This window comes from Durio zibethinus, chromosome 27, assembly GCF_047325235.1.
Source record: "Durio zibethinus cultivar Kanyao isolate XHJ-2024 chromosome 27, ASM4732523v1, whole genome shotgun sequence".
NCBI lineage: Eukaryota > Viridiplantae > Streptophyta > Magnoliopsida > Malvales > Malvaceae > Durio > Durio zibethinus.
The window spans coordinates 2,061,130-2,083,743 of NC_143188.1; the positions used below are offsets into that span (position 1 = coordinate 2,061,130).

The 22,614-nt window shown below is 31.5% G+C and overlaps 3 protein-coding genes across 3 annotated transcripts; 2 read left to right on the top strand and 1 right to left on the bottom strand.

The window, feature by feature from the left end:
• The first annotated feature begins 8,610 nt into the window (after positions 1-8,610).
• LOC111279617 (putative galacturonosyltransferase-like 4) lies at positions 8,611-9,921 on the top strand. Its single transcript, XM_022866581.2, has one exon. It carries the CDS (start codon positions 8,739-8,741, stop codon positions 9,798-9,800), a length of 1,062 nt encoding a protein of 353 aa, XP_022722316.1. The 5' UTR covers positions 8,611-8,738; the 3' UTR covers positions 9,801-9,921.
• A 211-nt stretch (positions 9,922-10,132) lies between these two features.
• On the bottom strand, positions 10,133-15,067 carry LOC111279615 (AP-5 complex subunit mu-like). Its single transcript, XM_022866580.2, has 8 exons — positions 14,803-15,067; positions 14,477-14,623; positions 13,425-13,736; positions 12,585-12,877; positions 11,572-12,467; positions 10,909-10,965; positions 10,708-10,755; positions 10,133-10,539 (listed from the first exon to the last, which is right to left on the bottom strand). Exons 1-8 carry the CDS (start codon positions 14,868-14,870, stop codon positions 10,468-10,470), a joined length of 1,893 nt encoding a protein of 630 aa, XP_022722315.2. The 5' UTR covers positions 14,871-15,067; the 3' UTR covers positions 10,133-10,467.
• A 1,842-nt stretch (positions 15,068-16,909) lies between these two features.
• LOC111279769 (uncharacterized) lies at positions 16,910-22,261 on the top strand. Its single transcript, XM_022866799.2, has 11 exons — positions 16,910-17,228; positions 18,002-18,166; positions 18,247-18,365; positions 18,653-18,727; positions 19,500-19,593; positions 19,700-19,759; positions 20,065-20,130; positions 20,226-20,324; positions 20,815-20,859; positions 21,530-21,629; positions 21,759-22,261. The coding sequence occupies exons 1-11, from the start codon at positions 17,106-17,108 to the stop codon at positions 21,845-21,847; spliced, it is 1,035 nt and encodes a 344-aa protein (XP_022722534.2). The 5' UTR covers positions 16,910-17,105; the 3' UTR covers positions 21,848-22,261.
• Positions 22,262-22,614: the final 353 nt, after the last annotated feature.

Here is a 22,614-nt window from a genome sequence, read left to right on the forward strand (position 1 = left end):
TTTTTCTTCAATCATCCAATTTCCTGGAAAACTGCAGATATGCTGTTCTACTTCTCTTGTCATAAATTATGTTTCTTGATCAATTACCGCAATAGAAAGTTTAAAATGGTGTCGTGTTTTTTGTAGCTTTAATGAACATGAACCTACGCTAGCAAATTTGGCTAGCTCTTGAATGTAGTTTCCTAATTGACTTACAACATCTTTATTGTCCTTGGCTTTTAATTTAAGAATTTACAGCAAAGATAACAATAATAATTCAACATGATAAGCTCCAAGCAAGCTTCCTTCGAAGTATACGGGAGAGATATACATAAATAAGCAAAGTAGAAATACAAACTTAACGTTTAATTCAGTTGGTTTGTGTAGCGAAGATGAATATATGAATCTAAAGGTAGGAAATACGAAGGAGTATATGACAACAAAATGCAGACAAGAAAGGGTAGAAAAATGGTGGAGAGGCAATGATGGAAAATGGTGAGTTTAGAATCAAAATTTGCAGTTTTAAGGGGAAGGGAATGATTTAGAATGTATGTATGCGTCATGAATAATGTTATGGGTGGATGGCACTTGGCAGCCTCCATGATGACCACAATCCCACATCTTGAGCTGCACGCGCACCCACCAAACTTGGACACTATCTCAAGCACACAAAAGTTACTCTCTTGCTCCAACCCCCCAACTCTTCTCAAATTTTCTCTTTTGAAGCTTTTCTTTTGTTGTCTGTCTCTTTCAATAAAAAGGGTCAAACACTTTCAACAATAACACCCATTTTTATTGAAATCAAATCTTACTTAAAAAGTCTCAACCAATCTCTCAACAAAATCCCACTTTTTAGCTAATTAAATGTTCACAAATAGTCAAGATTTAAGGTCTAAATGTAAAATATTTAAATTCGAATCTTCGTGATTCTCTGTTGATTGATAATTTATAAATTCAAAAATTTTCAAAAGATTGTAAACCTTTTTATAAATTGATGGCTCATTTTGATTTTAGAAATAAAATAATCTTCCCTACTTCTATTTCTTTTTTCAATTAAAAAAATCCCACCTTTTACCTTTAAAGATGCAACAAAAATTTTAAAGGATCAAAAAGAAAAAAAAAATTTACAAATAATTTGTGAATATATTTGATTGTTTGTTTGTTTGTTTGTTGATTATTTTAATAAATAATTATGAATAATATTTAAGAAATTATTAATCAAATGAATAAATAATGAATATAACAAAATTAATTTATATTTTATCAGGTTGCACCCCGTTTTTAATTTTTCTTTTGAAAACTTGAGTAATTTGAATGAACAAAGAAAAGGATCTTGCCAAAAGGAAGGAGAAAAAAGAAAAACTATGGTTTAATCCTACTCTTTGGTCCCACTTTCTTGCCTTTTTAATCTCTCCCTTCCCCTAACCCAAATCATGCAGCCTAAGCTAAGCCCCATGGCTGGTCCCACTCATCAGCACAATGTGCCTCCCGACAACCACCATGGCCTGGCCCCATTGCAACTACACATCATCTAATGTGTGCCCTAACATCTTGGCATACAAGGGTCCAGCCTTGAATTTATTTTTGGACAAATAGTCCCAACGGGGTCCTTGGTTGGTCGACATCCGCATTGTCTGGCAATGTAACAAGTTGCCTTTAGCCGCCACATACACCATTTGCACACATGTGGCTGTATTGTGTAAATGCTACATGTTGAGCTCCGAGCTGAAAAACACATAAAAGAAAAAGAGAACGATTAAAAGTAAAGATAAACAATTTTTTCGTATTTATATTTCGATATTCAAATTAGAAGTCGGGATAGGAGAAATCGAAAGAAAAAATATATATAAAAAAATCAAATGAATAGATAATATATGAATGGTTCTATTTATAAGTGAAATATGAAGAATATATGAAGTAAAATAGTAACATAATTAAACTAACATAACACTTCTCAAGAGTTCAAAATGCCTTTAACTTTTAACATATAAAAGATCAATTACCCTTTTAAACTCAAAAATACCTCTAACACTGTCTCAAAACTTAACGGGCAGCTTTTTTTTTTTTTTTTTGAACAGTTTGGGAGCACTAATTTTGTTGAGTGCTACTGTACCATGCGCACAAAATTTTGTTGAAATTGTACAAAGGCCCACCACCTCTTTTGTTTTGGATGTGCTTCCACTGTACTGCTGATAAGCTTAGTGCCCCAATGCTGTGAGAGCTTTGGGTTCATTTTCATTGGGATATAAATCACTTTCAACATGTCAAGCAGCTCTTTTTGGGAAGCTTTAGGTTGGAAATATATCATCAGGATTGAATGGTGTAGGTTGTGAGTAGTCAGTCTCTCCCTTTCACCTCCATTGACTTTCCTTATTTACACATAGTCACAAACTTTGGTTTCGTTTTTGGTTTTGCATTAACTTCGCTTGACACTAGTCAAAACCCAAATCTTCCATGGCAACATATAGCAGTTTTATGGTCTGATGACATTCTTTTTTGTTGGGTTTGGGTCCTTTCCAAGTGTTTTTTTTTTTAAATGTTGGAAGAGATTGCAAGTGGAGTAGCTAGTTAGCATGGACATCCATGTTTTAGTGAAGGTTTTGTGGTTGAATTACACTAGTGAAAGAGATAGGATAAGTGGTCACAATAGGAGAAGTTTAAATGGGGATTTTTGCACTGGTGACAAAGATGCAATTGAAGTGAGCACCCTCTCCCAAAATTTGATGCTGAAAACTGTCCTGACCTAGTTGGAAATGGCTCCCACAAGACATCATACCTCGTATGTGCTAAGATTTTTAAGGCAAGATATATCTTTCGGATTTTTTTTATATCTTAAACTTTTTATCTTATTATTTATTTGATTGAAAAAATATTACATAATTTTTTTTAAATTAATAATTTTTAAATATCAATTTTAATGACATATGACTGATTCAAAAAATATTCGGCAGTCTTAAAAAACTTTTTAAGTGCCATAACATGATATGATAATCTTGTAAAAGCTAGCCTCACAAAGTCATAGGAAAAAAAGGAAAATACAATCTCCCTCTCTTTCTCTCTTTTATCACTTTCTCACCCATGAAAATGAGTGAAAATAGATGCCTCGAGCCCCAGGCAGGGAAAGGCAAAACCTATTTTCCAACCAACAAGGAGGAGACCAAATATATATATAAATATATATATACACACATATATATATATATAAATATATATATATGGAATATAGAGAGAGAAAAGGCATCCGATTCCAAGCCATGGACAGCAACCCAAACACGCCACATCATTCCTCGTGCTTGATCTTGTGTGAGATCAAAACAATCTCTCTCTCCCATCCTCTGATAAAAAAATGAAAAGGAATCTGCAGAATCTTTGTGTGTGTCTGTTAAAAAAATGAACAAGCTCCACGCAAGAATCATTTTACTGTGTGACACTTCTCTCTTGACTCCTAGCCCAATTGCCATTCCTTTACTCTATTGCTGCTGTACTGTTCTAGTCTCTAGTATCTACTGTCCCGTTCATTTCCATTTCTTTCCGGTTTAAGTCCGCCGATTGTAAAAGAATTGTTCTATATATGGATATAAATAATATATTAATATTCATAAATTATTTAAATTTAATTTAAATAAAATTTAAATTCAATTCGATTATTATCGAGTTGAATTCAAATTCGAAAAGCTTAACTTGTTGATGAAGTTGAAGTCAAATATTTTTATATTCAATTCGAGTAATTCATGAAATTAATCAAATTTTTATATTTTAAATTTTTTTTATTATTTTAATTAATAATATATATCTCAAGCTCGAGCTTGATTATAAATAATTGAGCTTCGAACTTATTTTAACATATTAATTGAATTTAATTGAATGAGTTCGAGTAATTCGATTTTTATCTTGAATCAAACTCAAGCTAAAAAAAAATCAAATCAAATTTAAGTTAAAATTTTGAATCTTAAATTTCAAATTAAACTTAAACTCGAATTTAATAGTATATCAATTTAAACTAAATCGATTACACCTCTAGTTCTATCTCGTCCAATCATGCCTTTGCTTTTGTTCCAATTTTTACTCTACTTTCCTTACATTTCTAGGCTACATAGTCATTATCGGGTAAAGTTGATAATTCGCCCGTTTTTATTGTGTTTTTTATTATATGACAAATTCATATGAATATATTAAATATAAAATTTTTTTTAATTTATACATATAATTTTTATTAAAAATTTAAATTAAACTTTTTTTTAATTTTTCATATTAATTTTATATTATTTTATCGTATCATATTTAAAATTAACTGATGTACCTTCTAGTTGAACCAACTTCTGTACTTTCCAAATTTCATGTCACTCAAAGATATTTTGGATATAAGGTAAGCAGTTTCCATGCAGTGCTCACATTGAATCTTTAAGTGTTTGGATGATATGTTTACTTGTGGTTCTTAAAAAACCATTTTACTAGATAAAGAGAATGAAAGGCAATATGATGAAGAGCAAAATGCCAGAAATACAATCCTTAATCCTTAACTTTCTTCAAGTTTGGATTCTAATTTTTAGCATGCTTCCTGTTGTAATTGGATTCAAGCTTAATTAACAATAACATTCTAAGTTTTATCAAAAACAAAATATCTAAACATACGACAAAGAGTACATTTGAATGGATGATGAGATTGAAAATAATGATAATAGTAAAATTAATTAATATAGAGACAAGATAAAAATTAAGAGTTAATGTCATGAATAAATTTTAAATTATAATGAAATATTTAATATGATATATAAATTTTAAAAATCTTTAATGTATTATTTGAATTACAAATTTTTTAAATAATGTTATACTTAGAGAGCGTTTGTTCATGTTATTATTTGAGTTAATCACATTAGAGGTGAATTACATCAGTTAACAAATTCATAATTTAAATATCATATTAAAAATTTTTAAAATTTAAGTATCATATCAAATATTTTACTATAATATTTAAGTAATTCATGACATTAACTCTAAAATTAATAAAAATATCTAATTACATGTAAACAAAATGATAAAGATAGGGATGGGTTTTTGCTCATCTTAAATTCGACCCGACTTTATACAATAAATGTCTGAATCTGATTCAATATTAAAATATTATTTTTATTCTCAATTCAATTGACCTTGACTCGCATATGCATAAAACCACAATTAATTTGATCTGATATGAAATTAATATAATATTATTTTTTAAATATAAATATAAAATTATAAAATTAAATAAACAATAAAAAATATTTCAAATATCAGATCGAGTTAAGTTGAATTTACTTAAAATTTGACCCTAATTAAAAATAAAATCCGACCCACTCGAAATTTGATTTTTTTATTAAATATCAATTCTATAAAATTAGATTGGATCAAAACTCAATGAATTCGAGTTGAATTGACAATCCTAGATAAAGATGAATTTGAATATGAAAGTGGACTATGTTAGAGCAAATGCACCATGCTTTCCTTGGATTTCATAGCACCGTTTCCTTATGCAAGATCAATGACATAACCATGCGTCATTCCTTATGCCAGGGTGCCAAAATCGGACCACCCTATAGAGCTGCACAAAAAAAGCAAGTGGACCCATAGAAAAGTTGAGTGAGAAAGTGCATTATTTTCTTTCTTTCTACAGCCAATCACTACTGCGTTGGAGAGAATTTCAAGAGATCTCATAAAATTTAGAGAGACCCCAAAAACTTGTTTTTGATGCCTGGCATTGATAATGGCAAATTGGGGGCCAAAGGGGGTAAGGCATGGAAATGTAAACATGGAGGCCATCATGTACCCTCTGTTTCAAACTCCCTGCCCTCTTTCAAAAGTTGAATTTATTATTAAACCCAACTTTTCACCAACAATTAACTCAATTGGCAAGAATCGTTTTTTTATTTTAATATAAAAATATTGAGTTCGAGTTCAGTTGATGTAAGATGTATGATTTTCAGTCATTTATGTTAAATTATTAAATATGATATATCTTATTTTAATATAAGATATTGAATAATTTATTTAATCCGAATCTTTTCAAAAAAAAAAAAAACCCAACTTTTCTACATTTCCCTCACACAAAATCCACCCCCCTTTTTAACATTTTTCTTTCTGTGGACAAATCTCTTTGATTTCCCCAATGAGGGAGCTTTTTGGTAGAGCTTTACTTGCTTCCCTTTTTTCATGTTTTTTCCTTTTGAATCAAATAAATTTAATCTTGATAATTATTTTTAATAAAAAATTTTAAAATTTTAAAATTTTAAAAATAAAAATTACCTTCTTATAAGGTTTACTAAATTACAAAATGAAATGAAATTGAAATTGGTTTGTTTGTGGGTGTAAATGGATTATTGACATAGAAGAATATTAGAACCTTTTGAAGCACTTACTATTTTCTTGCATCCCAAACAGGCCCTTAGGAAATCCACCAACTGGTTTCATTAGCCTCTCCAGGCAAACAAAGAATCTATGACTATTGCAGTAGGGAAATGAGATGAGAAAAACAAGTGTGTCCTGCTAAAAATGTAACATTATGATGATAATGTTAGTATTGTTATGAGTAGGTTATATGCTTAACATGCCATGCATGATATAACAAGCATCAATTTAAGCATAATTAATTTTCTTTAATTAAATACTTCCATCAATTTTTCCTTCTTCCTCAACAAGTAAAACATAAGAATCGTATAAATAAAATATACAATGTTAAATAAAAATTTCGTGAATAGATTTAATTTTTATTTATTTATTAAGTTTAATAAACAATCACGAATAATATTTCATCGTTCATTAATTAAACAACAAAATTATGAATATAATAAAATTTATTTATATTTTATCTTTTATACTTGAGATTGGAAGTATAAATTAATAAAATGTTTAATAAATAATTTGTGAACAAATTTAATTTTTATTTGTTTATATTAATTTTTTAAATTTAACAAATAATCACAAACAAACTTTTAACCTTCGTTAACTAAATAAATAAATCTTGAATATAACCAAATTTGTTTATATTCAATTTATTACACTCAAAATGATGTTACATATTAATTATATGATCATTCCATTGTCTTCTTTTAAGACTTTCAATCTGGCATGAATTCAAGTTCTGGTTTGATTCTTTCCACTTTTGAAGTGATTAGTTAATAGTAAATGTGAAGATTTGTATCCAATTTATAAAGTATTATTCATTTTAATTTAAAGTTTTTACGATATTATTTCACAAAAAATATCTCACAGATTTAAATTTAAGTGCATATATATATGTATATATATTATAACAGATCTTTAAAGTATCTCGATATAAGATTAGGATATCACAAACTCTTTTCGTTAAAGTTTGATATCTCTGTCAAGTTTAAGATAAAGTATACACAAATCACTAAATCACATCAAAAATTGAGATTCTAAAAATAACTTTTACAGTGTAGCACTTCGTTTTTATAAGATTCTAAAGATAACTCATACGATATTGTATTTAGTTTTCGTTCGACTAAAACTTGATTCTGATATCATTTATGAAAATTCATAATTAATTTTTAAAATATTATTTACTTTAATTAAAAAATTTTATGATTTTTTCTCGCTAAAAGTGTGCCGATTTGAATTTAACCCTTTTGGTATATATATATTCATTTGAGATGTGAAAAACAATCTGCTTTTGACCTTTGGTTTTTGAGTTGAAATTTGTACAGATTAATGCATGCGCATGTTGAGTCTCCATCACTTATCAGGCTCATATATGGTCAATCATCAATCACTGCCTGCTACTTCCAGTCCTTTTCGTTCATCGAAAAAGTTTGGTAATAGTTAAATATAATTATTTACGTATTTATATTATGTAAAATATTAAAATTTATATATTTATATTTTATTTTATATAAAAATTATATATTATAATTTATATCAATACAAAAATATAAAATATAAATTTTTAATTTTATTAAATTTATATATAATTATTATTAAAATTTTAAATTATGTTATTTTTATTTTTATTTTTTTTGTCAATGATGTTAAAGTTTGAATGGGCTACAATTTGGCTCAGGCCTAAAATTTGAAACCCCAATGTTTGAGGACTCAAAACACAAAACTGGGCTTTTACAATTCTCCACATCTTGTGGCCTTCCAATAGCTTTTATTATATACTTGAAAAACAGCCAAGCTCCTACTTCCAAGGTATCAAGCAGCCGGGTTACTATTGATTTGGAAGCTCTAAAAAAATAAAAATCCCAATCAAAATCTACTCTTTTTTTTTTAATTTAGTAGAGTCAACCCAAGAGGATATGGGAAGCAGACTGATCACAATAAAATTAACCAAGTCAAACAAATTTTATCTGATCCATGCATGCATGTATATGCATCCTCAAACTGACTCTCCACCGTTCGAAAATCACTAAAAATGGTCAAAAATTTCTCTCAAACTCTCACAATGGAAAAGAAAATTAAAGAAAGTTATAAAAATTCCCTAAATATCTCCAAAAATCTAGTTTTCTATCCTTTAATTTCTTTATTTATTTATTTTTTGTTCTTAACCGTCCTTTTTTCTCTTCCTTTCAATTTTCAGCCACATTCTGTCTTTCATCCTTATAAACCATCAAACAGATTCTACCAACCAACCTCATCTTTAAACCCTTTTTGTTTTGGGTCTTTAATCCCATTTATTTTTTCTTTTGTCTTAATAGCTGCTTTATCTTTCATCCTCAAACCTTGAAGTCAATCCCACAAAGAACCCAAAGAAAAAAAGGCACAGGATGGCCTTGTGGAGAACCTCAACACCTATAGCCTCACTCCTTGGCCTCCTGTCCTTTCTCCTCCTCTACTCCACCACCACCACCACCACCGCCATCCGTGTCAGCACCATCATCCACAAACCTTCTCCAATGAACCTTCCAATTTTCCGGGAAGCCCCAGCTTTTCGCAATGGTGACACATGTGGATCAAAGGAAGCTGACAGGATACATATTGCTATGACCCTTGATGCAAATTACCTCCGTGGCACAATGGCAGCTGTTTTATCCATGTTACAGCACTCAACTTGCCCTGAAAACTTGTCATTCCATTTCCTTTATGATCATTCCGATACTGAGCTCGTTTCAAGCATTAAATCAACCTTCCCATACCTGAATTTCACAATCTATCGTTTTGATTCGAACCGAGTTCGTGGGAAGATATCAAAGTCGATTCGACAAGCTTTGGACCAACCATTGAACTACGCCAGGATTTATCTAGCTGATATAATACCAGCTGACGTGAAAAGGGTTATTTATTTGGACTCAGACCTTGTTGTTGTCGATGATGTAGCAAAGCTTTGGGATGTGGATATGGAGGACAAGGTGTTGGCAGCACCCCAATATTGTCATGCAAACTTCACTCTATATTTCAACAATGCATTTTGGTCTGACCCAATATTATCGAAAACATTCCAGGGAAGGAATCCATGCTATTTCAACACAGGAGTAATGGTGGTGGATGTGGACAAATGGAGAAATGGAGGGTACACGAAGAAAGTGGAGGAGTGGATGGCATTACAGAAGCAGAAGAGGATATACCAGTTGGGTTCTTTGCCACCATTTTTGCTGGTTTTGGCAGGGAACATCAAAGCAGTGAATCACAGGTGGAACCAGCATGGTTTGGGTGGAGACAACTTTGAAGGTAAATGTAGACACCTTCACCCTGGTCTTATTAGCCTTCTCCATTGGAGTGGGAAAGGTAAACCATGGCTAAGGCTAGATTCTAGGAAACCATGTGTGGTTGATCATTTGTGGGCTCCATATGATCTTTACCGTTCATCAAGGCATTTTTTAGAAGACTGACGAAAAAAAAGGAATAATTAGTTACATGAAAATGGACATATTATTTGAGAGATGGGGGAAAAGAAAGCTATACTGGAAAGAAGAGCAAGCAGGCTTTACACAATTTAGATTTTGAAAAGAAGCAAATTTCATTATGAATTTTTTTAAGTTACACTGATTTTTATGTGATAGTAACATCATCAGTTATTGACTTTTATTTTGTTGAAGCAATTACTAACTTCTAATTAATTGTTATAGAATTATGTATGTTTCTTTTTAATATTAAAATTATGCATGTTTAAAATCAGACATTTTTGTCAATTAACAAAGTTTCTTAAAACTTCAAACTAGAGTTCTAGAAAATCATCTGCTATAGAAATAAATAATAAATCCCTGTTTTTCTTTTTCATGTTCGCAGCAATCGCATCGCGAGAATAAAACAAAAAAAAAAACAGAAAATTATAAGTGCGAAAGTTTAAATCTCAAATCCACAAAACAAAAAGGATTTCAGCAGAAGCAGCTGCTTGTGTCACGGGCTGAGAGTTTTCCTTCTTGGTCTTTCGCCCGCACCATCTCAAACAAACTACGTCTCTCGACCCACTTGGCTTAGAATTTGTGCACGGACCATGACACTCGCATAGCCTTCCCTCATTGTAAAATCCGTCTACGAGGTACCGTATGGTAACCCTTACACTTTTACAGTTACAGCAGATGGGCACTTTCCTAATGTATTCCACAAGATATAGTCCCCAGAAGTAACCTGTTAAAACCACAAGTGTAATGAAACATGAAGACAAATCTACGTATATACATTTTCCTTGGATGCAATTCTAACAGGAGGGACAGGATCAGGGACATTTTATATCGTTTCAGAAGGAAAGTAAAGCTAAATCTGTCAAAATTTAAATAGGTTTTGAGACGATCCTACCTGAGTCGATAACTCCACAGGTGCTTTTACAGCAGGATAGATGCTTACCTACATATGGTGATAGCAAACCGTAAAAAAGCTAGCAACTTTAGTATAACATAATCAATCTCCATTGATGTTCTTGTTAGTTATTACAATATGCACAGTGTTAACTGAAGTTAAGTTAAACATGGGATACAAGTTTGAGGAACGTAAACTTACTGATTTGGGATCAATAGACATTCCAGATAATGATGCTCCAACAATCTTGAAAGATACCTGTAACCATGAATGAGGATCAGGGTCATACAATATTGAACAGCAATCAATATCCCATAAACCCGTGTTTAATCTTTTTTTTGTCCTTTCACGGGTTTTTTTTGTTTTTTTCTGTTAGGCAGGAGATGCGATCAGTCTTTAGCAACTCCTTGAATGGTGTCATAGCAGCCCTTCATCACAAGGAAACCAATATAAGAAGAAGGGGCCAAGACACAGCCTACAGAAGATGGACCCTTGAGAGCCAGCTGTACAAGGCTACACAGGCATTCTCTTGAGAGGCTTGTCATAGCCATACTCTAGTCTTATCAAGCTAAGGATTCACACCAGGACTATCAAGCCACTTGCACCATTACACTAGGCCAACAGAATTCAGTGTTTCAAAAGAAAAAGCTCATTACTGTTTAACAATATTTTCATTTCCATATATAGCTAATAAGCACAGAACAAACAAGGCCAATCTCCCCTCCCCCCCCCCCCCCCCCTCTTCTTTTAAGGTAAGAAAAGAAGTCTGCAGATGACAAATTAGCAACAAATACAGTAACTTCAGGTCATTCCAAAACTCACAAAAAGCAACAAGGATACGAAAAACAAGACAAAAGAACGTACTTTAGCATAGTTGTATGCATGCCAGCTAAATGGCTCCTCTAGATCAACTGTAGGAAGATCCTTATTCATTTTCTCCATTAGGAACTCCTCTGTATTTACCATATTATTAGCACTTTCTGTCTCATTATCACTTTCTTCATCTGTCGCACCTTCAAAAACTGACCTAAAGGAAGGTAATCTTTGTGTCTGCCATGGGGCAAACCTTACTGTTCCAGGGAATATTGCCTCAATACTCTTCCCAGAAAGCCCTCGTCCACTAGTGATAATTTTCCATTCAACAGAATGCTCTGCATTTGAAACTGTTCCAATAGATGGAGTCCCATGAAAAGATAAAACCCTTCTTCTCGGAAAAGGCATAGTCACATTGCAGAACTCCATTGTCAAAGGAGACTTATAACCTTCCAATAGGCACAATTTGAACAAAAATGCACCTTCATCCTCAGAGACCATAGACAATTGATAGAATCCCTTTACAGGAGGTCCAAGGCCGCATGTAGCTTGATAACGCATCAAAACAAAATTACCCGAAGGTGGTGAGAACATCAGAGCCTGCTTATCCACATTTTGTTCTGGAACCTGAGCACAGGGATGGAATGATAAAGCCTCAATCTTAGATGTGCTCAACCCTGTCAAGGGGAATGACACATCAGGCAGTCCTTCCAATTCAGCTCGACAGTTTATTTGCCCAGAGACTGATAAACTATCTGGAATCTCATCTCGATCATACATGGCAGCATGAAGAGTTTCAAGAATGGTGAATAGAAGTCTCTGCTTTCCCTTGTATAGATAGGGCTTCCATGCTGGTTGCTTAAGGTCTTGCGGAGGCACATCTAATGAAGAAAAGCCATTAACCTTGATAGAGAATATGTTGGAATAGCTGAGGTCCAAGGGTGTTCCTTTATAAAAGATAAAGAGTCATCATTAAATATTGTTATGTAAACTAACGATAATCTACAAGAACAAATATACAAGGACATATGAGATGAGAAATACCATAATGAAAAAGTACCAACCAAAAGGCATTGCGCTATTTATGAAACTTCTAAGTGCATCTTTATCCAATAGTCTTGAACCAATTTTTGGAACATCAGATACAAGAGCTCCCATCACAGGAGCACCTGGTGGTGCAGAAGATGCAACAGGTGCAGCTACTGGTTTCGCCCTTGAAGAGATTCCTGATATCCCAATACTTCCAGTAAGTGAGTCTAACAATCCACCAACTAATGGTGATGCACTTACGACCACCTCAGGCTCTACTACATCCCCAGTAACTATTTCTCCAATGGCATGAGCCACCATGAATGCCCTGCAGCATAAGAAAAGAAAGCAATAAAGTAATAGGCCACCTCCTTTTTTCCTGGTAACAGAGAGGATGCAAAATTGTGTAATGAATTTAAATATAATGAAACTTAAAAAAACAAAAAAACTGAATTAAAGAAAAAATTTTCTAAACAAGTGTTATTTCAGTTAAAGAGTGAAACAGTACCATGACAAACTCAAAGCACAAAACAAGCTGAGCACCAGCCTTAATCACAATTACAACAGAAAAAAATTACACAATACAAAAATCCTCATACATTTCTATTCCACACAAGTCATGTAGGAACTGACAACATGAAGAAGAAAATGATTTCACATTCATTCACAGCTATTTCTAAATTAAAGATACATAGAGTGATAGAAAACAAGAAAATATAGAAAATGACTATGAACTGCCAACTTAAAATAGATGATGATGATGAACAAACAGAAAAGATATCAAAGAGGAAAAGGAAGAAAAAGAAAGAGTTTTAGATTTCTTTTTTTTTAATTTGGAGATACTCTTTACAGAATATTATTGCAACTTACCGTACCCTGTCATGGATGGAAGATCTAGAAGTAGAGAAGAAAAATTTTCGTCTGCCATGACAGCATTTCCACAATCAGATCTCTTACACAACCTTGCATAAGCCTTTACATGTCTGGGCTCAACTAAGGGCAGTATAAGAATGCAATAAGGACCCTTTATGTGCAACGCTAATGGCCACAATAGATTATTCTCTCCTTCCTCCTCTTTGTTTATGTAAAGGCCTACAATATGACGTGTAATTGGGTCATCAACCCATGAATCAGATCCTTCTCTTGACTGTGTTACACGTATACCAAATCCGCGAACAGACCCCTCTCTATAAAAACAGTAAAACAAGTCAAAATTAACAAATACACATATCTGAATCGAAATTAAAAATTGAAAAGCAACTAACATCATTGAAGCAGGATTATATCATATAGCTATAAGGTGGAAATTCTTATGGTCTCCTTTGCTTTGAAATCCAAACACATTGTTTAGTTTTTGCTTCCAGCAGCAAAAAGTAAGTAGCAAAGTAACAAAAAATGGAGCCTTAAAAATAATGATTGCTTGGATTTAAGCAAGGATTTAAGATCATGTTTGGTGTAAAGGATGATGGATAGGATAGGATGATAATCATCCTATATTATGTTTGATTTGTATCTAAAGAAAGGGATAGGATTGCAAGGAGGATTAATCATCCTCTTGGTATAGAATGATTCAATCTTTCCAAAGTGGAGAGGATAATTTTTAATCTCTATTATACCCTTAAAAATTACATTAATAATTTAAATTGTATAAACTTTGCGGAAGGATAATTTTGACCAGTAAATAAATTATCCTATCCTAATCCTTGCACACATCAAACGCAAGATAAGATGATACTATTTAATTTAATCCTATTAATAATATTATCTTATCCTATCCTATCACAATCTTATGCACCAAACACATCTTAATTTCGCAGTATAATTAGTAAGGCCAATTTAAGCTTAAAAAAAGTAATCAAATCATAACAGTTATGTTCATGTCAATGATTAATGAGATTCGTAAAGAGAGAGTAGAAGATCAGCTAACCTTCTCTTTCTCTCAGAGAATGCGGCAGCTAACTCTGAATCAGAGGGAAGCGAAGAAAATACAGTGTACTTAGCAGGATCGTCGTCGGAGCTCTCGTTTTCACTCTGGCAAGCAGCTCGCCACCACTTCTCCACCACCGGAAACCTCCTGAACATTCAATTCAAATCAAATTTATATATTTTAAAATTATTTGGATCTCAAGCATTTATCCGAAGCAATATCGAGCTGTTGTTCCAATTTCAAAGGAAAAAAGAAAACAAATCCCTAAAATGTTCATATAAATGAGAGATTTGAAATGGAAAGCGAGTTCCGATGATGGATTAAACCTGGAGAAAACGACGGCGTCGAGATTGTTGAGGATCCACAGAGCTCTCATACTGCTTTCGTTGGGCATGGCTTTGGATTTTTACAAAAATAAAAATAAAAATAAAAAACGAAGGTGCGGAGAAAAAGAGCGAGGCAAGTGTTGGGTTCCTTTTTAGAATCTGGAAACCGTCGATGCTTTGCTTATTATTCAAGACGGACCAACGACGTCGTTTCTTTCCACGATGACAGGGTCGCGACAAGAAAGGCCCTTACTAAAATAAAATCAAGATTTTCTTCCCAAACTAAAAGCCCATTTATTACTCCGTCCCTTTTTTTTGGTTTATTTTTCTAAGATGTTCTAAAATTATGTTTTTTTTTTAAACATGTATAATTTTAATTTTATATTTTAAAATTATTTTTATGATTTTTTTATTTTTGAAAATTAAAAATCATGAAATTTTAATTAAATAAAAAAATTTTAAATTTTAATATTAAATATATTAAAATCAATTTTTTTTATTTTATAATTATTAATACATGACAAACATTTTAGGTCGAAAGGAATAAAATAAATTGATTACATAGATCCATTTGATTATTAATTTTAAATATAAAAAATTAATTAAATATAAAATTTTCAAATTATTTTCGGTGTTTAAAAGATTAAAAATTTTTATTATCAAATTTATCAATTTACAAATAACATTGTTAAAGTTAATGTTTTATAAAATATTCAAACTCGAATTAGTATTTATACACATACATGAGTCATTAATATACCTATGCTTATTTGATCATATGCACAATGGAACAAACATGTTAATTTTCAAAAACATATAAACATAAAAATATTTTTTTCTTGAGATTAGAAAATTAATAATACCTTTTTACCCATACAAAACCAAAAATTAAAGAAGTGTTGCTCTTTAAGTTTCTAAAGTCTTAAGAAAAAAAATAGGTTTTATGTCATGTATGTTTGAAAATATTAATTTCAGTTTCATTCATAAATATGATTAAGTAAATAGGTTCATAAACACATGATTAAGATTTTCAGTGATTAAAAGTGAAATTAAATTTCTTAAAAATCGATATTCAAGTAGTTTTAAGGTTTTTTTTTAATTGAATTTAAAAAAAAAAATCGGAGACTTTTTGAAAATAGATTTTTGAGAAGGATCTTATTGTAAATTGATATTTGAAGTACTTTAAGACTTCTCAAAAATAGATATAAAAGATTTGTTAAAGTTTTTTTGATATTAATTTTCAAGAAACTTCAAAATTTATTGAATATTCATTTTCAAGAAATTAAAATTTAAAAAATAAAGAAAAAAAGATAAAAGATAAAAATGAAAAATAAGAAGTAAGAGATGAAAATATATTTAGTAGAAATAAAAAGGAATAGAGAATAGAAAGTGCGATGTAAATAAAATTGCTCTTAAAAGAATTTATATCTTTTTTAGTTAGATATATAATTGGATAGGAGGTTTAAAGGTGATTAAGAATTTAAAAAAATTTAAAAAAATCATTAAATGTTATTATATAAATAAAACGAGAAAAATCAACAATTAAATAATGTATTATATTTATTTAAATATTTTATATTTCATAAATTAATGGTTAAAAATAAATGTTTGAAAAGGAAAATATAAATAAAATTCAGTTTATAAAATAAAATATGTTTACTTTTTAGTAATTTTTGTATTACCAAATGAGTATAAAATATAAAAATTTATTAAATATAAATCGTTACTTAATGAAATATGAAAATTTTGAATTATAATAATATTTTTTGACTTTTCACTTATTTATCATCTCACATAAATTTACTAGTTTGTAGAAAATGATTTTTTTTAATAAATTGAATATAAAAATATAAATTAATATAGTAATGACTTTCCTTTTTCTATAATTTTTAATTAAATTTTATGGAAAAAATGAAAATTTTGAAATTTTAATTTATATATTTTAAATGTTTATTTGTAAATGAATTTGACATTGGAATATATGAAATGCAGATTTCTCATTGAAATGTACTATACTAACAAGTAACAAAGAATAGTATTATTTTTATTTTTCGATAAAGTATTATTATATATTTATTGTTAAAGAAAAACTGGAAATTTCCTTTTTAACGTTTTTCTCAGCATTAATGGTTTTTTTTTTAATTTCCATAATTTCGAGTGAAAAAAAAATGTGAAAAGTCTCCATGATTAACAGCAGATCAACCAATCATTTTCCCTTCTGTCAATCTGCAAATCCTTCATCAAAGCGAAATTGAGAGAATTGAATTTGGGTCATATCATATCATTTCAATATTTGATCGATCATGTCCTTCTCTTTCTTCAAGCCGTCAAGGCCCAAAACCCCGCAAGATGTAACCAAGGCGATCAAGGACAGTCTCATGGCACTTGACACCAAAACTGTTGCTGAAGTTAAAGCCCTTGAAAAGGTTTTTTTTTTTTTTTTTCTGGGTTTTTTATGCTTAAATTTGTTATAATTTCATGCATTCTTTGGCTTTTTTTTTTTTTTTTGGATTTTGGTTAAGTGGGTGAGTCTCGAATTTGTTGTAATATTGAAATTATCAAGTGGGTTTTAAGAATTATTTCACTTGGTAATGGTTTTGGAATTATTTTGCTGGTTTGTCTTAAATATTTTACATGTTATGCCATTTACTTTGCTGTTCTTCCGATAACTTTGGAGCTCTTTGCTTTCCCATGAAATGATACTAATTGTCATTAGGATATCAGCAATGAAATGTATGCAAATGTCATTTGTAATATAAACAGAATGGCTAATGCTTTTGTTTTTTTGTACATATGATAATCCATTGCCCTTTGAGCTAACAGATATGAAGGTAGCTGTCCCATCTAATGAAGTCCACTACAAGCTTTTAACATGAGACGTCCAACTGGAATGTTCAAGTTCTAATCCTATGGGATAAAAAAGGCAATGCTTGCTTGGTGTCTATGTCTGCTAATGTTGTTTCATGGGATCAACACCATTTTAGCCTACTTTACAATGCAATGCAGACAAAAATTTGATCTAAGGATGGATGATTTGGTTTTAGCCACAAGCAAAATGTTGGGAATTAGGTTTTAATGGGGTTTATGGCCTGAAATGAAATAAAAATTGGACAGCTGTTGCATTAAATTACTTTTTTAATTACCCATTTACAAGTTCAAGAATTTGGATATTGATACTTTTGTTTTTATATTGCCTTAGGCTATGGAAGAAGTTGAAAAGAATTTTGGGACAATGAGATGCATGCTTTCCGGAGATGGGGAGGTTGAACCGAATGTGGATCAAGTCTTGCAGTTGGCACTTGAAATTTCTAAAGAGGATGTTCTTTCTCTCGTTATTCACAAGTTACCTGTACTGGGATGGGAAGTATGTTTTTAATATTTTTACTGTTATGGCTCATATCTGGTTGTTTAATAAGCATGCTAGTGTAATATATTTTTCTACAGGCAAGAAAAGATTTAGTACATTGTTGGTCCATATTGTTGAAGCAAAAAGTTGATTCAACGTATTGCTGTGTGGAGTACATTGAGAACCATTTGGAGTTACTGGACTTTCTTGTAGTTTGGTAAGGTTATGAATGCCATTTTCACAATTATCTATGTCCATGCCTTTTTTTTAAGCTTGAGAAACTCTATAATTTGTTGCCTATTACATGCTTATTAAATATGCATAAAACTGGTCAAGTGATTCTTTCTTTCTCTTCTCTATTCATCGTGTTCAAATTGGCTTGTTTATCTTTATAGGATGGCATTGATCAGTATGCATACTGAAATAACATGGACAAAGTTATGTGTGTTCTATTGAATCATTAAAGTTAGGTGTGTAAGAGTTATTTCTATATTTTGCGAGCAGCTATGATAACAAGGAAATTGCTTTAAATTGTGGAAATATGTTAAGGGAGTGCATCAAATTTCCGACACCTGCACAGTAAGACATTCAAGCTTTATGACTATTTCTTTCATATGATTGGAGTACTTAATGATGTTGCTAAAATGATGCTATGGTTAAAAATGTTGCTTCTTCCTCATTGATGATTGTCCTAGGAAATGTAATTCTTTCGGTGCATAACCTTTCCATTTTTTATTATATTCTATATCATCTAATTTTTGGCCAGTTTTGCATGTTACCTTGATTGCAATCATCATCCTCATTTGTATGCTCTTTTCCAACTATGATTTTAGGTGTCTAGTGTCTACTAAGGCTTATTCACTAGTCTTTCTTGAGGTGAGGTAGTGAATAAGCAAAGCATACATGAAATATGTTGCTTTCTGCCAACATTCAGACACAACTCCAGCTATTAGTAGACTGATATATCACTGCTTTCAATATCTTACGATGTTAGGTTCTTGAAGGTATCCTTCTTTTTAATATTCTAAGCTGGGTGGCTTTGAAAGATCAAGTGTAAAGCATTATGAAGGTTTCGAGTAAAAGAACCTTGCATGCTGGGTAATTCAGGAATGGGTGAAGTTTAGAGATTGGCGAAGCATTATTTATTTTAGAAGTGCTGTTACCGATTTCAGTAGATGTCAAACTCTTAACTGATTTGTGTCTATGAACTAATCCAATTAAAACTAAAGGAGGAAAAATTGGCTGCTAGGGCACTTTCTTCATTTTAAATTCATGTTTTTTGGTGCAAAATTTCTTTACTGAGAAGCAAGTTTCACTTTTTCACCAGTTAAATTTTGTAGTCATTTTTCAGATACATATTAAAGTCTGCTAGCTTCGTGTTGTTCTTCAAATTTGTGGAGTTGCCCAACTTTGATGTTGCTTCTGATGCATTTTCAACATTTAAGGTTAGATCTATTAGTTTTTAAGTCTTATTGGTACTTTAGATAAGTAAATGCATTTCCAGGCTTCAAGCTTTCTTCCTCTTATGCATCTTTGATTGAATTTCCTCAGGATCTGCTTACGAAACATGGAACGTTGGTATCTGAATATTTGACTGCTCATTATGACGAGGTACATTTATATACTGTTTAATCCCATATAGTATGTGATTCTGTAATGATCTAGGTGGAGCACAATTTTGCTTCAGGACTTCACGTTTATTGAATATTTCAACCTAGATGACCTGCTCAGCTAAAAAATTTCTTCAATAATGTTTTGTATTGTATGTACCCTTTTGGTAAGGGACATGAGGTGCAGCTACCCCTGATGAATCTGCATGGTGCAGAGCTGTGAAAATATCTTTCTTCATAAGTTTGTTGAAATATTCATTTTTCATTTTCTCTTCGGGCTTATCTAATGAGATAACATTGTTCCAGTTCTTTGATCTATATGAAAATCTCTTGACATCTCCTAATTATGTGACAAGAAGGCAATCTTTAAAGGTTGGTTCTGGCTCATTCTCTCTTTTCCTTCCAGTTTTTCTCTGTTTCTATGTTGATTGTTGGGATGTGTTAATGCTGAAATGTTTTTGGTGTAGCTTCTATCGGAATTTCTTTTCGAACCTCCAAACTCCCATATAATGAAGCTCTACATTTTAGAAGTTCGGTATTTGAAAATCATGATGACATTGCTGAAGGTACCTTTTTTTTTTTTTTAATCCTTTTGGCCAAGTCTGAAGGTCTCATTAACTGTACTTACTCTCCTTTATGATTCTTTTGGTGTTAATTGGGTTGAATCATCCATTAGCGGTCCTGATGTCTTATTGAAATGACTTCTGATTTACATTCAACCATCATACACTCTTGCATCTTCCACTGTCCATTATTGGGCCTGGAGAGACATGAAAGATGAGTGATACAAGAGTGAAAGCTGGGACTGCATGCTAGCATTTTTGTTTTATGGAAACTACTTCAACTTATGAAATATTATTTTTACTATTCAATTTTTAGTAGATTGGACTTAGTGGAACCATTTTAGCTCTCTGTTTTTACATGTGTGTCTAATAAGATCGTCTCAGTCTGCTTCCTTGGTGCAATTAGTATCTAAACCGTTGAGAAGATCTTGTTTGAAAATGTATGTCATATGATTTGACTTTTTATTTTCTGCTCCTTTTGTGTCGAAAGCAGGATTCAAGCAAAAACATTCAGATTTCTGCTTTCCATATTTTCAAGGTGGTGTTTCCCTCTCTCTCTCTCTCTCTATATATATATATATATATATATATATATTATATATATAATATATATACCTCACATACACACAGACACACACACTTCGTTTTCGCTAGTCCCAGCACAGGCCTATTCATAAGCAAGCACATGTTCTGTCATTAATTCTTAAAAATGCATCTTTGTAGAAAAGCTTCAGGGCTGTGTTCTAAGTTAATAATTAGATAACAAAAGATGACTGATGGTAGTCATGAGTTGGAAACTGATAGAGATGGCACTTGCTTTCACCAAATTGAACTTATTTGGTAAGTTTATCATACTAACAATCTAACATTAACAGAGAAACTGAGTTGTTTCAAGCTAATCTCTGTTGACTCGGCTATGAAAGTTCCCAACGTCTCTATCTCTTTCTCAGTCCAATGAACCCTAAGATATGTCATAATACATGGTAAATACTTTACATCTTATGAAGTTGGTAAGATGTCCTGCCCAAAAGCTATTCAGATATCAATGTTCAAGATCACTCATCCAGACTGAAACTTAGCCTTGGGCACATTACGCGTCTGCTGCATTTCCAAAGACAAACCTAGATAAAAGGAAATGGTATTTTACTTCATAGATAGCTATAATTGTTCTAATTTATTGCTTACCTTCCCTCACTATTCACATTCAGGTTTTTGTTGCTAATCCTAACAAGCCAAGAGAAATAAGGATTATTCTGGCAAAAAACCATGAGAAATTGCTGGATCTGCTTCAAAATCTCTCAGGAAAAGGTACTTATTCATTTGTTCATACATTTTCTGAAAACGGGCACCAAATAATTGGTTGGGTTATAACTTTTCCATTTGAAACCTTATTTTAGCTGTCCTTGTGCTCATCTCTTAGAAATAATTGTCGTCTAGGTGCCGAAGATGAGCAATTTGAAGAGGAAAAGGAACTAATTATCAAGGAAATTGAAAGAGTATCTCGGTTGCCAATTCTTAAATCCTAGTTTCCTTCTTGATCTTTCCTATGTCTTTTATTAAATGCTAATTCGAAGTGATGATCTACCACGGCACAGAAACTGTTTGCCTAGGACAGAAAGTTTGCATGGAAGGATTACCAGAGCTCTGGTATAAGAAGAGAATATATGAGAAATAGTAAGCCCTTCTAAAGAGCCCTTCTAATGTCTTGTTAGAAATGTCAATCAAGGATGGTATTGTTGTACAAGTTGTGAAGAAACATAACTAGATTTGATTCCCATAGCGGTAAAAAAGGTGATTGTATGAATCATCTGTAACTCATCATGCTTCAGCTATATCATGGAAATGTTGCATGGCCGTATTCGATACCTGGATCAGGGTATGTAGTATGATTGAAGCATTTTTTTCCCAACAAAGTAAAGGTTTGGTTATATTTTCTTTAACTTCTCTTTTGTTATGAAATCCTTTGAACATTATTCTCTATTAGACATTAAGCTTCTATTTAGATGTGCAGTGAGATTGGTTCCAATAAAATTAAAACCAATAATAAAAGTTATTGTAGTTGTAATTTTAAAAAAAATTACTATAGATGTGATTGAAAAAAAAAATTAATGTGAAATTTATGGTGAATAGGTTTCATTCGAGTTGACAGTAAATTTTATTTGGTGATACGATGAATTCAATCGTACCACACTGAAAATGCTGTAGAATTCAAATCTAGCATGTTTATCTTTGGTTTTGATTCCTACATTTTGAAGTTTAAATCGATGATCATTGATTATGCTTCAATCACTAA